Raw genomic sequence first — 15,442 nt, 5'->3', positions numbered from 1 at the left:
CTCTACTTAATAACCATTGTGGGTGAACACACTTTCCCACCTTCTGACATGTAAGTCTCATTTGACCTAAACTAAAAACTGGAGACCAGTATTAAAACCAAGGGGCATCCCATACCTACAAAGAAACTCTTCTCACTGGGCCTTGCACTGTACTGCTATCTCACACAAGGGCTTGCTCTTCTCTTGAAAGGGGTAAGGGACAAAGGGAAATGTGGAAGCTCCCACTGGCTTCCAACAAGGGAAACTAGTAGAGCTGGGTAGTTTCCCTTCTCTAGAAAGTGACACCGAGAAAGGAACCATGAACCTAGACACCAGGTCCTTCCTCTGGTATTAAGTCCAACAACATCTAATTTTCAACACACTGAAGAAATTAAACTGTTGTGTAGTTTGAAAAGTGAGATTTCCAGGAATAACAGGCAATCTTGGTTTTGAATTTTAATAATAAGCTTCACATTTTTCACCCCAGATCATACCCTAGTACCACTAACATGGTAAGAATTTTGGTCTTGGGCTTTATCCAAATCATGGGAAATTTTTTTATTTTTATTTTTTTAAATAATACCCACCCTTACCATTTAAATCTGTGGGCCCAAAACACGGCCTGTGCCTCCTGATTCAATTGGCAACAACCACACATTCCTTATACAATAGGAAGAGGTAGGTAAAGCCCTATTTATAGCAACCATGGATGTAAATCTTCAAAAGATTGTGATTAATAGCTCTGATAATTCAACCTGTTTTTACTTTTTTTTGAGAGAGAGAGAGAGAGAGAGAGAGAGAGAGAGAGAAAGGAGGGATGCTGACGTGCAGAGGGAGCAGGAGAGAACCTCAAGCTGACTCCCTGCTGAGCGCAGAGCCCCAAGCAGGGCTCCATCTCATGACTCTGAGATTATGACCTGAGCTGAAGTCGAGTCAGACACTTAACCAACTGATCCACCCAGGCACCCCTTTTTTACATTTGAAATCCATCCCTTTATGAAACAAAGGCATCCCTTACTCTGCTAAACCAAGGATAGTCTCCCTTTTGTACTGGTCATCTGTGGTAAAGCGCTGCACATCCACACCCTTGCGAAGGCTCTGAAGGACGTGAGCTTGCGTGAAGTCCAGGAGACGTTCATTGTAGAACTGCAACTGCTTGGTCAATGAAGCAAGGTCCTCTGGCCAGGCTTCCTGTCCATATCTACTCACATGTCTGGTGACCATTTTGATTAGCTCATTGGGATCAGCCTGTAACAAAAATTGCAACAACAAAAACAAAACAAAGTAACAAGAAGACCATGTCTACCAGGCACCTGTTTGACTCTTCCCTTGCTGCAGTTAAATCAAGCCTCACAACTACCCTAAAATCAATGCAGATCACAAAGACAAGACACAGAACTGAGTCTGGAAGGTGGTTTCTGGACTCCTGCTCTTCTTCTTCCTTAAAAATCTTCATTCAGTTAAAAAAATAATATACACTTACTTTTTCAGCTACCATCATCCTATGTTAGACTGGTTCAATTATCCGATCATTCATAATAATTTACCCTGGGAGTAATTTTTGTCATGATTGCCCCCGTATAAATTTTCTTTGGACCATCTAACTGTTCTCAATAACAAAACAGAGTTCAAACAATGCCACATGCGCAGACATGCGCAGACAGCTAAGTAGAAGACTGTTTTCTCCAGGGATAAGTTAGGAAAAACCCATCCCTGTTCCTAAACTCATAAAACACTTCCAGTTGCATAAAAGAGCACCCAACCAATTTTTACTCTGCTCAATTTGGGGCTCAATGGGATGTTGTTCTATAATTCTTAAAAGCTTCTCTAACAACAATAAAATTATTCAAATAGAACAAAACCCAGAATTCAACAGTTGACAGGAAAGAAAAATTAAGTGATTAACTGGCCACATTTATTTACATTAAAGTTGGTCTGGGTGTCAATGAAGCAATACCTGCTCAGCAATGATTTTGGAATATTTAACAGGGAGCCTGATACTTGAACAACAGTAATTCAATCACTCTCAATTCCTAGGAAGACATGGTTTATATTTCAATATAAGCAAATTAGGAAAAAAAAACTCCAGAATCTACCTTTGGTTCTCAGAAACACACCTAATTATAGTAAGCTGTCAGCATTTCTAATGTGTAAGCCATTATTCTGAGCTACAGGGGAGATTTGTCAACGTCGAGTCTATATTACCAAACCTAGCCTGACATTTCTCTCTTGATCCTATTAGGGAACAATCTGGGAGTCCCGATAAAACCCAATTAAAGAATCTTCGTGGGTTCCAGTAGGTGGATTTAAGGAAAAAGTCAATGTTTTTTTCCCTACCTCTATGCATATACTCAGTCCTATTGCAAAAACCACAGATTAAGAGTGCCTCAAGTCAAAAGACCTGGGACTGAAAGCTACCTTTCCAAAGGAAGCTAACAAGACCATCTTTCATTCATTCAACAAGTAATTTTTTGTGCACCTATTTTGTGCCAGGTGATGTACTAAGAAGACAAGACCCTTTCCTCCCAGAATGCTAGTCTATCGGGAGAGACAAACATTGTTAAATGATGTGACACAAGGAAGCACGGGGTGCTGTGGGAATACAGTCGAGTGGATGTGGGCAAGTATCCAGGAAGTCTTCTTGGAAGAGTTAATGTCTAGACTAAGTACTCAGGTATCAGCAGTGAAGACACAAGCAAGAACCAGGCAGACAAATCCCAGGAAAGGGTATAGTATGTGCTAAGGCCTATGTAGCTAAGACCTGACAGGAAGATGGCATGAAAAAAGCAAATCTAACAGCAATTAGAAGGGATCTGGGAATTGGCCACATATGGATGGTATTTCTGGCAACAGATTTAGGCAAAGGGGATCCCACCCCTCAGCTCTCAGTGCCACCTCTACGACTGACATTCAACCCAACCCCCTTTCTGCTTATTGACTGAACCCTCAGGCAGCACCCTGAATCACACGCCATGGGCTCAGCCAGCCCTGAAGTCATAGGGTACGGGGACGTTGCTCCAGGGACAGTCAGCCCATCTCCACCTGCTCTGCCTCCTGGGTGGGCACCATAGTGCCAGTTCCTTCACTTCAACTGGTTAGCACATTTCTGCCTAGTAGTAGAGAGAACAAGGGTTTCAGGGTGGCAGGATAGCTCTTCGGCAGCTGTCCTTTCACAGAGCACCTTGTGCCCCAGTTCTGCACTCCACCAGCATACACATGTCTACCACAACAAGGACAGCTTTTTTCCAGTCACTCTGATCCTGTGGTTTCAGACCAAAGCCTTCTGTCTACAGTTGCCCAGTGCACCTAGAAGGAGAGGTAAGAACCATGCAGCCTATCTCTCGGTGGGAGTCCAAGTCCCTCCCCACCAGGGGCTTCCCAGCCCTGCTCAAGGAGCCCACCACCTCCATTCTCTCAAGGGTTTCCCACAGGTTTTCTCCGTATTCAGTTTTTAGCCATTTCTTTTCTGCATCTCAAGATTGGGGAGAGTGGCCTACACACTCTTCACTTGACCTCAACTGTATAAAGCCTCCTCATTTCTATTGTCTTTGTATTCTAATACAATTTACAGAAAAAAATCCCAAGACCCAGTAGAGTGCAGAGCTCCAAAATGGTAGCACAAAGCAATAATGGGTATAATTGTTCCTAACATTTATGTGAGCTTTTCTTTTTCCCACAGAAAAGTTTCCAGTTTCACATACAACCTTCATTTTCATGTATTTGCCAATGAAGGAAAATGACAGGACATAGTAAAAATCAGCATGGACACACAGAAGGCACTAGCTGGACAATCTTGTGCAAGTTTCTTAACAGGTACAAACTCAATCGTGTCATCTACAAAATGGCAGTAAAATGTAGCCCTCATAATTGTGTGAAGTTGAAGAGACAACACATAAAAAATACCAAATCAAGGCCTGGCATGAAGCAGGTAGTCAGAAAATGAAAGAGATTATGAGATTTACTCAAAAGCATACACTTTCATTGTACCTCTACCATACAACTTACTTTACGTTGCTTTTTCTTATAAATATTAAATTACAGCTTATTAAATTATGGCAGAGACCACATATAGTTCATGAATTTATCTTTTCCAGAGCACAGTAGACTCTCATGCACAAACCAGGGATAGGGTAAGAGGGAAGTATAGTGATAGTAGTAGTGGCTTTTAAGTCAGGAGTACATCCTCTAGTCAATAGGGATGCAATTTGGGGCAAGATGTTTCAAATCTGTTTCTTCACCCATGGGAGTCAATAAGCATACCCTCTTCATGGTTTGTTATGAGACACAAAGTATTTTAAAGTACTGTCTTCTCTATCATTCTAAGAAAGCAAATTAGACCCAGAGCTTAGGTTCAAGGAATTAAAAAGCAGCAACAAAGATATACACACAAGCAACTCACAGAGGGCTTCTGAATATAAGCACAAACCAAGAGTAATGGGAATTCCACAGAGGGAATCAAGAGAGAGGGATCCTCTCTCTGCACTCCTCGGGGGCTCAGTTTCTTCAGATGTAAAACATAAGAACATTACCAGATGATCACCTTGCTAAGGGTAAAATCCTATGAATGCATAGGAATTCAGTCATGAAAATTAAATAAAACCTTGGAAATTCCTCCAGGTGTGGAATTGGGAAGTTCACATCTTTTCTCATGTATGCATATGCCTCCACTAAATATTCAGAGCAAATCTTTGTTTAAAGTACTATTTTAGAGCAATAAATTAAAGCCAATATATTTCTACACAGTTTAAACAATTTTAATCTCTTTTCCTTTACTGAGTAGAAATTATCTAGCCCCTTTAAGTTTTTTATTTCATATTCTTTATACATCAAATGTGTTCATTTTACTAAGAAATATTTAAGAACAAATACCTAATATTTCAGTCTTCAGTATGGAGACAGGCATACTGCTAAACATACATGAACTGAATCTCATTTAATATTAATAATTCTGTGGGACCAGACTTTACCACTACCGTCTGTTTTACAGATGCATAAGGAGGTAAGAAACTTGACTGAGGCCTCTGGTTTAAGTAGCAGGGTGGCATGTGACTCGCAAGCATAATGCCTCCCCACAGAACCATCTTTTTATATTTGGTCTACAGGGAGGGGTTGCTCTTAAAATCATAAGGATCTTGATGAGACCAGTGTATACACAGTTCCCACCAAATGTAACTAAGACTCAGCATTTAAGTCCTTTTACAAACAATCAACTTTCACTGATGAATTTAATGCTCTCATTATATCCAGATTGGTTTTTTTACACACCCGTATACTCTCCCTCTCATCCCTTTTATTCATATATACATAAGTGTAAATACAAAGGACCACTGAGGACACACAATGGTAGGTGTCCAACTAAATATATGATTCAAGCTGTATCTGCAAGCCTTTCATTTTTTTTCTTCTCTAATGACAACAGAGAGAGTTTAGAATATCATTTTGCATTCAACTCCTTGGCATAAATATACCTTGTTTTAATAATAAGGTGGTGACTGTCCTAATAAGGTGACTAGGGAACATGCCATTAATTCTTTGATGATAGGTTTCTAAGTGTCACCAAGTTTATGGATTATCAAATATTTGTTAAATGTACAAAAAAAAGGCTTTCAAAACTTTATTGTTTAAAACATAATACTAATGAAAAGGGACAACCCCCAAAGGCTTCTAAGAAACAAAAAAATCAGTAATAGGTAAAAAAAAAAAACCACAGGAACTGGCATCAAATAACCTTGATTACTGTTCGTGTCCCCTGAGTTTCAGGTTTTCCATTATTAAAATTGAAGCAATTTTTTCTTTAGAGAGTCCTCATAAAGATTAAATGAGGCTAGATGGATTAGCATGTTGTAAGTTGTAGCCCTCTATACAAGGTATCCTCTTACCATTATCATTACTACCTCTATCTCTTCCTCAAGGAACTTTACTCGTCATGACTACTTCTAATATATGAGTTTTATTTTATTTTCTTTTAAAGATTTTATTTATTTATTCATGAGATACACAGAGAGAAAGAAGCAGAGACACAAGCAGAGGGAGAAGCAGGCTCCATGCAGGGAGCCCGATGTGGGACACGATCCCAGGACTCCAGGATCATGCCCTGGGCCCAAGGCAGGTGCTCAACTGCTGAGCCACCTAGCCATCCCAATATTTGAGTTTTAATAACAGTTCTTCCCCTCACCACAATTTCTCTCAAAATATTCCAAAGAGTCCCCTACTTGCCCCAACACTTCATTTCATTCATTCATTCAGCCTCCGAAGTGTATGGCATTCAAGTGTCTAAGCATCTGACCATGAATGTCATTGGACTCTTGTACCAACCCAGTGATGCACACCATGAGACCACAGTTCCTGAATCAGAGATGCCAATCTGCACTCCACTCAGCCTCGGCTGTGGTCTGGTAGTGAGGAAGTGAGGTTAACTCCTTGCCTCTCACCTACTTCGCTGTCTACAACAGGTCCTTTTCTTCCTATGCTGCTGACAGGGTTCCATCAATGTTCTACATCCAAACTTATATCTAATACCACTGTTCTTGTGTGTGTAGAGTATATTCAAAGTTCTTGCTGCTTTCCAAATGAAGTTTAATGACATAATCCATGCGTATGAAAACTTTTGGCTTCTAAGAAGCTTTTGAAGGACTAGGTAGCCTCAAAATCTCCCATATTCAGTATTCAAAGTGATATTGCAAAACATCACAGGCTGCAAAAACTAATAACATAAAAAAGCATCAAAAATTTAAAACAGGAAGCGTGGAAAATTAAATTATTCTAAGTTTTTCCCAAAATTTGGCAATGCAGTTCTTCAGGGGCTAAATAAAATATGATTTCTTTAAAGAATATGGTCAAGTCTCTATAAAAAATAAAATATGCCTAAATATTCATGACTATGGAATGCTTGAAGACTTAATCTACTGCTTACTAGTAGAGGTAATAAATCCATTCCGGTTTAATAGTCTGCATTTCTTGGTAATGTTGGTTGGGAAGTTTTAAACAGGTGGTGTATTTCCCCTCTAGGGTTGTTATTTGCTTGAGATAATTTTCTACTTAGTATTTTCAATTAGTAGCTTAAAAAAAAAACCACATTTTAGAAATAGTCTACCATAAAGTTTTGAATTTCATCCCCTGCTGGGTTTGCTTCTCCAGCATATAAAAACTAAAGGACATGTTTCCATTTTTAACTGATTTTATCTTCTGAAACTTTTTAAAAAGAATGCTAGAAAAGATCACACTTCAAGATGCATTTACAATAATAATAAAGGTAAGGTATAAATGAAAACAAAATCAGGGTATGTAACAATGTGTATATTCACATTTGCACAAAAAAAGCTTATTTAAATATATAAATATGTATAAACTATTTCTGGAAGGAAACAAAAAGAAAACACTGACTTTTTGCTGTATTTTCATCACTTGAGTTTTGTGGCCATGTATTTATTATTCCTTAAATATAAAAACAAGTCAATCGGGACAAATACAAGGAGAGAATACTCTTTCTGCCTGACCGTCTGTCAATCACTATCCTATGTCACTAAAAAGAAAAGTTGAGGCAAGGTGGGCTGCTCCAAAAATAATCCAGGAAAGCTCCAGGAGCCCACACTCGCTGGCTGGCTCAGAGTGGTGCTTCCCAACAGGCCTTTTGTCAGAAATAACCCCACAAACTCTCTCCGTACTTTTATTCAAACCTAGTAATCTACCTAAGTTATCCTCCCACAGCTCAGAACTACAGGGGGTGGAAGGAGAGAAAGTGAGGGCTGAAAATAGAAGCAAGGTGAAGTGACAACTGAGTGAAAGCTAGCTACACTGAGTGCTATTATGTGTAGGCAACAAATTGAAACCACTTTTATTTCAATTTCTACAATGATTCATTGGGAGTTTGTTATATTTAATTCCAAACTCAGCAGTGCTGTTTTATACAAAGGAAGATGAAAAGCCTCAAATGATGAGCCATTAGGTGGTCAGTGGACAACTCCTATGTACTTACATCATCCAGCTACTGTGCCCATCTCTGAGCCCTTCAAATCTAAGCGAGGTAGAATGCACAAAACTCAAGTCTGAAGGCTGTCCCGACCCACAGCAGTTGAAATGATTCCTGAAGTTATTCAGAGGCCAACAAACAGCCACTGAGTCACTCCAGTGGGTGAGGTCCTGGGAATTCAGAGAGAGATGGGGCCCCTGCCCTCAAATAAGATCACCCCATGGAGAGCAGACAGTTGTGTCTCAGTTACAATCCCACAAAGAACCACTCCCAGGGTGTCCACATTGGCCGGGGGGGGGGGCGGAGGCAGTGAGACCCAGAAGAGGCCTATGTCTGCTCAGGAGGCTCTTTTGAGCTCAGACTTACCTGTTCAGAGTGGGAAGAAGGAGTCACCTCAAGTGGGGAAATTACAACTGCACAGGCACAGAGGTGTGAAAAAGGATGCTAAATTCAGAGAAATATAAATTCTGAAAAGGCTAAAACATACACTTCAAAAGAGCTAGTGTCAGGATCATGGCTGGTGGGGCAAGAAAGAACCAGTCAGTTCACTGAGGGTTTTGCCCATCAAATAAAGGAGCTTAGATTTTATGTGAAAATCAGCCACAGTGGAACATCCTGCTGGGAATGACTCATTAGACCTGCATTCCAGAAACCACTCAGGTCCAAGCAAAATGCAGGTAAAGCCTGAAATCAGAAGCTCTAAGTGATAGAATGTCACTTCCTACCAGAGCAACTGGATTTCTCCGAGTCTTATCTTCTGCAAAATGGGGTTGTTCATAGGATCAAGTGGAAGAATAAATATGAGAGGTACTTTAAGAGAGCCCATGCCTTTTCAGGGTTAGTTTGATCTTTCTACTGTCCATGGACAACTTCTATATGCAAGCCCCTAGGCTGACCCTTGCTGTTACCCACCCCCACCCAACCTCCACTACACACACACTCCTTTTGACACTTCCTAGCCAGACAGAGGAAATCTTACTCGTCATAAGGAAGTCTGGTCACAGATTGCAATTCTATGCTTTTCATCTGGAGTCAGGGAACTCTTCAACATTCTGAGATTTATATAGTAAAAACTCAATACTATCTCATACATTGTGAAAAGGTACCACAGTATACATGAAGGGCACAGTGATGCTTTGATACCTTTGTTACTACTGTTCCCTCTCTGTGGAATGCTCTTCCCCCTATCTTCATTGTGCTGCACTTACCTTTTAGTCTTTACTCAAAAGTCACTTTCTCAATTTGAGGTCTTTCCTGAACCCGTTTAAAAATTGTACTCTACACACACACACTTACTCTTCTTCTTTGCTTTTTGTCTTCACAGCTCTAATCACCATCTAATAGAGTATAAATTTTATTTACTTATTTTGCTTATGAGGTCTTTTCCTCAATGCAATGTAAGTCCAGAAAAGGCAAGGGTTTTTCTGTACTTCGTTCACTCATGCTTCCCCAGGATCTAGAACATTGCCTGGCATAAAGTAATCATCTGATAAATACTTGAGCAAATGTATATACACACACAGACAATTCAATCATTTCACATGTGCTAAAGGATTACTCATTAATTTTCAACAATGTACCCGAAGAACACTTACTTATTCCCTTTTATTATCCAGGTCCTACATTGGGAAAAATCTATCAATACAACCACAGCCACTAGCCTCAAATAGCTCATTATCTAGTGAAATGAAGAGTATGTAAATTCAAAGCTATAGAGTGTTTAAGTGCTATGACTGAGGCAAGCAGGGGGCAGTACAAATGCCCATGGAAGAGCACTGAACACAGCTTAGGAGCGCTGCAGAAGAGGAGCAGGTGGCAGGAACCCTGCCTGGGTGAAGAAACACCTGAACCCAGGAGCTAAGCAAAGAAATGCTGGGAGTAAACATTATAGGCAAAAACGCAGGTTCAAAGACAAGGAAAGAGAATAGACTGGGCATTTGAGAAATGTCAGTGGCTTGGGATGGCAGGAAAAAAGGAAGATTAAGTTGGAGAAAAAGGCAGAGGCAAGACGCTGGGAGACAATAGGACATCACTGAGGGATGTGAGGCATAAGGCCGGATGACCAGGCCTCCATTTCAGAAAGACCACTCTGACAAATGTTTGGGAAAAGATATAAAACTAACAAAAATGAAGATAGGGTGGTGTTCACGAGGCTATAACAGTGGTCCAGGTGATGAACCATGGAGACTGAATTAACTTGAGAATCAGAGGCAGAGAAGAGAAGACAAGTGGAGAGGTATTCACACATCTATTATCTCCCTATTAACACATCTCTCTGGAAGAATTTCAGAATGTCTTCATATCTTGACATTAAAAAGAAATCACGGATACCTTCCGACTCTGCAGTTCACCTTTCAGACTACCAACCAACCAAAAACAATTCCCAAAGAGTGGCCGAGAAGTCCCTGGAGAATGAACTGGCTCCTGGAGGGCACACCTGTTTCTGTCTGGAGCAGCTGAGAGGTCAGAAATCCCATTCTAAGGCATCACCACTGGGCCACACCGACTTCACTGGCTCCTTTCCCACTAGGATCTAATGATGCTTCCTGAGCAATGACCATGAACAGCAGCTGCCTATGCTACAGGGCTCCAAAGCAGAATGGGAGCAGGTGTTAGGAATCATGCTGCAGGGCAGGTGCGTGGTCTAACCACCAAGGATCGGAGGCCCAGGGCTGGGACAAGACAAGAGAGCTCCCAGGGACATCTTCAAAGGAAAGGATAGTTTGATAGGAAAGTAGTCACAGAAACAAGATCAGGAGTTGAAGGGCAGTGACAACAGGGTGACACAAGCTGGAAGGAAGAAAGAGAAATTGGAATGAAGGGTAAAATGGGGGCAGGAATCAAGTCTTACTATTCTTCTCACTGCAATGCTAAGCTCTAGGTCCTTCACATGAGGCACTCGACATACAAAATATAGGACGTGGAAATAAAATGCTCACACGCTACTGAGTGAAAAGAACACAGAAGAAACCAAGATGGAAGCACTTTTGCTTCTAATCCTTAGCTTTCAGAGTTCTATTTTGTTTCTTCCCATGGTGCAATTGTGGAAATTTTAAGTAGGGTTCCTTATGGAGTGACTGCAGCATCTGAAGAAGGAAACGTACCTCCAGGTTTAAAAGTAAGGATGGAATTTAATGGTTTTCTCCTAACTTACCTCTCTCACAAACAGTACATGATTTGAGATTTGTAACTTTTGGTACAAAATAATTTACTATCAGGAAAACAGTAACAATATGTATTGCACTAAAATCTTCCTTCAAGAGGACTACTTTAATTAAGGTTTTAACGAAATGAAACAGAAAATGAGGCTACAGTGTGGCTCTGCAGCAACCTCTTTGGCCCTTGAAGGGTGGACGACATGTGGTCTGTGCTGCGTGGGTCAGCATTGCTCTTTCAGCAACCCCCATGTCGTAACTGGCCTCTATTCATTTATGGTTAAGTGGTGGATTCGGGCAGCCACATCCATCTTTTCATCTTAACGCTTGGTCAGATCCCTGGCACACATGATGAGGTGCCCAGATGACTGGCCTTTCAATCCTTTGAACTCATGGGAAATGGAGCACAGTGCTAGGCACACAGCGTGATCTTAACAGAGACTACATATAGTGGGAACAAAAGGGGGAGATCCCACTTGAGCATTTGGATCCCATTCCCATGGTGCCCGCTTAGAAATCTCAGTCAAGTACATTCTGAGGACACGACAAACTTATGTTTACAACATGTCACAAAGCTCTTGGTCGAAGTAAAGCTTCACTGTGTTTCAATATATTTGGAGTTCTGGAGTAAATTATTTGTTACTTGTGAACATACACAGCACTAATGAAAGGGTATTTAGAAGCAGACTCCAGCAAACATGCTGTGAACATTCTTTGCCAGCCATCCGATTAAATGTAAGAAAGCAAGTACGCTGTTCCAGAAAGAAACCCGCCATCTTTCCACCTAAATAATCACTTCTTTCCCTCAATTTACAGCATAGTAGGTCAATTACTTATTTCACATAAGAACATACCTGACATATTTCTAGGGAAATTACTAGAGCATGGAATAAAGTAACTGTATGAAGCGGCACTAGCTATCAAAAACAAACAAAAATAAATAAGTTCAGGATCCCTAAAATAAAGTAATACCTTAAATATTAACTGGCTAAAAAGAAAACATTCCTTTCATAGCCAAATGTCATCACAATATGATTATGCCAAAGGACAATACACATCTAATGATAGTATTGCCCTTGCGAGATTAGCCTATATTGCAGAGGGTACCCCCCAACTCCTGCTATCCTTACTCTTTGTAAAGAAAAACTGATGAGTGAAAGCCACAGATTTTTGCCATAAATGGAATGTTTTCATGCACTTAGATATGTTTTGGATGGCTGAGGGAGTTAGAACTTTCATTCACATTTAGATTGTGAAATTACTTCTTCACAGTGTGCTTTGAGGTCAGAGGAGAAAGAATCATGCCTCAATATAATTTGAACTTTTTATTTGTACACGTAGTAGATTTGAAAGTCTGATCTATTTGCTTATCTACTCTAAAAGTGGTAATTCTTTTAAAATACTTCAGTACAAAAAAAAAAAAAAACAGATAATTTCCAAAGGCAGATAAATAAGACTGGTATATGTAAGTAAACCTGGAGGGCTTGGATTTTCTAATGGCATCTATAATAGCTCTGTGTCCACAAAAGAAGTCACACGTAACTTAAGGCAACACTTCGGCGCTTTTGCTCAGAAATAATAAAGTTACATAAAAGTGGTCTGGAGCCTGGTGGCAAGTAAGCCTGACACATTTCAATAGTTTATCTGTGCAGCTACTACTCTCATATTTCTGGCTTTCAAATAAATCAAAGTACAGCAACTGCTCAAAAAACTGGATTGCCTCCTGTCCTAAATCGGAGCCATCTTCCTTTTGGGCAGTGAATTAGAAAGCCAATTCTCCACTTACCCTCTTCTACTACTTTAAACCTTTTCCTAAGAACCTTGTAAAATAATATAAATGAGAGCAAAGTTGTGGGGAGAATTGGCATTCACCATAAACACTGGAAACTTCCTCTTACTGATGCCTGGAAAAGCAACTCTGTCCAACACAGGAAAGGCCAGGGCTGTGAGCAACGGGGAATGCATTCTGGATACAAGGCAGATCAGTCCCTCCAAAGAGGTAAACACGTGTTTTAACTATTTTAGAGAAGCTTTAACTCTGCTTGTTAATAAAGTGGGAACCATGAGAACTCACCCTGTAAAGAGGATGGCACTTGTCCCTGAAACATGGAGCCAAGCGGGCATAGATCTGGAGGCTGTAGTAATATGCTGCCAGCTGGAGAGATAATGCAGAGTGGGCCTGCTTTTCAAAGCACTTGTTAGCATCCAACACCTAGAAAGGAACATGACAGAATGAACTCAGCTGAAAGGAAATTAAGGAAATCGTCATAAGCTATTACATTTCAGTAAAGGCTGTAGAGTTTTGGTTCAAAGTTTCCACTTTGGTTCAAAGTTCAACTCAAGCTCAACTTAATAGAACTACATTAAAATTCAGAAGATACCGTAAAGGCAGACCCTCTGCATGTAAAAGAAGATTTTGAAATTAACACCTTAGTTAAAATTGTAGAATCTGCTCTCTGAGTACTGACAACCACAGTCCTTCCAGTATGTAAGAATAATCAGAAGGAACTGAAATATATAATAAACAACTTACTGGTGAAAAATCTCCAGTACAGATTTTTTTATTCATTAAATCCTCTCTTGGTAAGGGTAAACTTACCTGTGGTAAGGCAAGGAGATAAGCAAGAGCCAATGTCATGTCATTTGGTAAAGCATCACTTGCCAGCTGCAAGAGAACTGAAGGCAGGGGGAAAAAAATGCATTATTATTCTTGAGGATCTATATGACATTTGCAGTTACTGAGTGCCAAGTTTTTAATCTTACATGATTACCACAGATAATTAGCTTCAGAGGACTCTTTAAGACCTTTTACAAATGCCTCTTAGTACCATCCAAATACACATCATAGGAAAAATTGTTATTAAATAGTAACCCTGTCTTAATTCAGAAATATTGTACTATTTGTAATGCTTTTAAAAATTCTGTTCATGGGGATGCCTGGATGGCTCAGCAGTTGAACATCTGCCTTTGGCTCAGGGCGTGATCACAGAGTCCCAGGACTGAGTCCCGTGTCAGGCTCCCTGCATGGAGCCTGCTTCTCCCTCTGCCTGTGTCTCTGTCTCTGTCTCTCTCTGTGTCGCTCATGAATAAATAAATAAAATCTTTAAAAAAAAAAAAATTCTGTTCATGCGGGTACAAAGTCTAATTGCAAATGGATCAGTGAGGATGCTTTCTTACAGCTAATCTTTTGGTTTCAAAGACCCAGGCCATGCTATAAAACTGAGTATATCAATGACAGCTTAATATGGAAAATGAGCATATGAACACTAAAGAGCAAGGCAACGAAACAGCTGTGTGAGCAAACTGAGGATAAATCTTTTGATTACTACAATGAATATGGTTTTATTCCTTCTAGGAACATCCCTCTTCATTGCACTCCACTAAAACCCTTGCTTTGATTATATAAGATCTTAAAATATTCCAACTATTAACAACTTTCCCACAAAATTTTTTTATATAAGCAACAATTATCGATGTCATGGCTTTAATAAAAGAGCACACTGCCAAAAAAGTCTGTTTATACACAGTCTGTATTCATAAGGAAATATTCCATTCATTTAGGGTCCTAGTGACAAATACCAGGTAGTCATATGTAATCACAACGTAAATCCTTTATTTTTAAAAAACGCAGACTCATGATCTGCACTAATGAAGGAGAATAGTATGTGAATAATCCAAAGTAAATGATATTTGACTTTGGAAATACACCATATAATTTTTTTCCAGAAGATTTACCTTCCTAATTGTGTCTTACTTGAACTAAAATTTAAGTCATTTATATAATCTGGGCTTAGCTGACAGTCTGGGCAATGAAACGGTGGTAGGGTGAGGAACCACCTACAAGTGGGTGAAGTGTCAAAAGTTGACTTAGAACTCAAAATCTCCTGTGGATGACTCATAGAAGAAAACACGGAGCTTTCTCCTCTGTGCCTTACAGAGAGAATACTGGTTCTCTAAATACTCATACCCTCTGTATTCTCCAAACCTTATGAACCAAATGGACCACCAGTCAATCTCAGGACTTCCTATCTACAAATTCATTCCTTCATTCCATATCAGTGAGAACCTGAACCTGACATTGTACTAAGAAAAATCAGTCTCGGGATGCCTGGGTGGCTCAGTGGTTGAGCGCCTGCCTTCGGCTAAGGGGGTGATCCTAGAGTCCCAGGATCGAGTCCCACATCAGGCTCCCTGCATGGAGTCTGCTTCTCCCTCTGCCTGTGTCTCTGCCTCTCTCTCTCTCTCTCTCTCTCTCTCTCATAAATAAATAAAATCTTAAAAAAAAAAATCAGTCTCCACTCTTTTGGATAAACATACTAGGACAAGAGAAAGCTTCCAA

At 40.1% G+C, this 15,442-nt stretch overlaps 1 protein-coding gene across 3 annotated transcripts in view; it reads right to left on the bottom strand.

Annotated features, from left to right (window-relative positions):
• Positions 1-15,442, bottom strand: part of NBAS (NBAS subunit of NRZ tethering complex) — a 316,983-nt gene that overhangs the window by 98,012 nt on the left and 203,529 nt on the right. For all 3 annotated transcript variants that reach the window (XM_072767683.1, XM_072767684.1, XM_072767686.1), the window contains exons 39-41: positions 13,703-13,779; positions 13,178-13,315; positions 998-1,227 (exon numbers count right to left, since the gene is read on the bottom strand). In XM_072767683.1, the coding sequence (XP_072623784.1) occupies positions 998-1,227; positions 13,178-13,315; positions 13,703-13,779 (445 nt within the window). The remainder of the gene's footprint in view (positions 1-997; positions 1,228-13,177; positions 13,316-13,702; positions 13,780-15,442) is intronic.

Source organism: Vulpes vulpes, chromosome 8, assembly GCF_048418805.1.
Source record: "Vulpes vulpes isolate BD-2025 chromosome 8, VulVul3, whole genome shotgun sequence".
Taxonomy (NCBI): domain Eukaryota; kingdom Metazoa; phylum Chordata; class Mammalia; order Carnivora; family Canidae; genus Vulpes; species Vulpes vulpes.
Note: the sequence above shows the minus strand (reverse complement) of the source record. Positions and strands in the feature narration are given on the sequence as shown.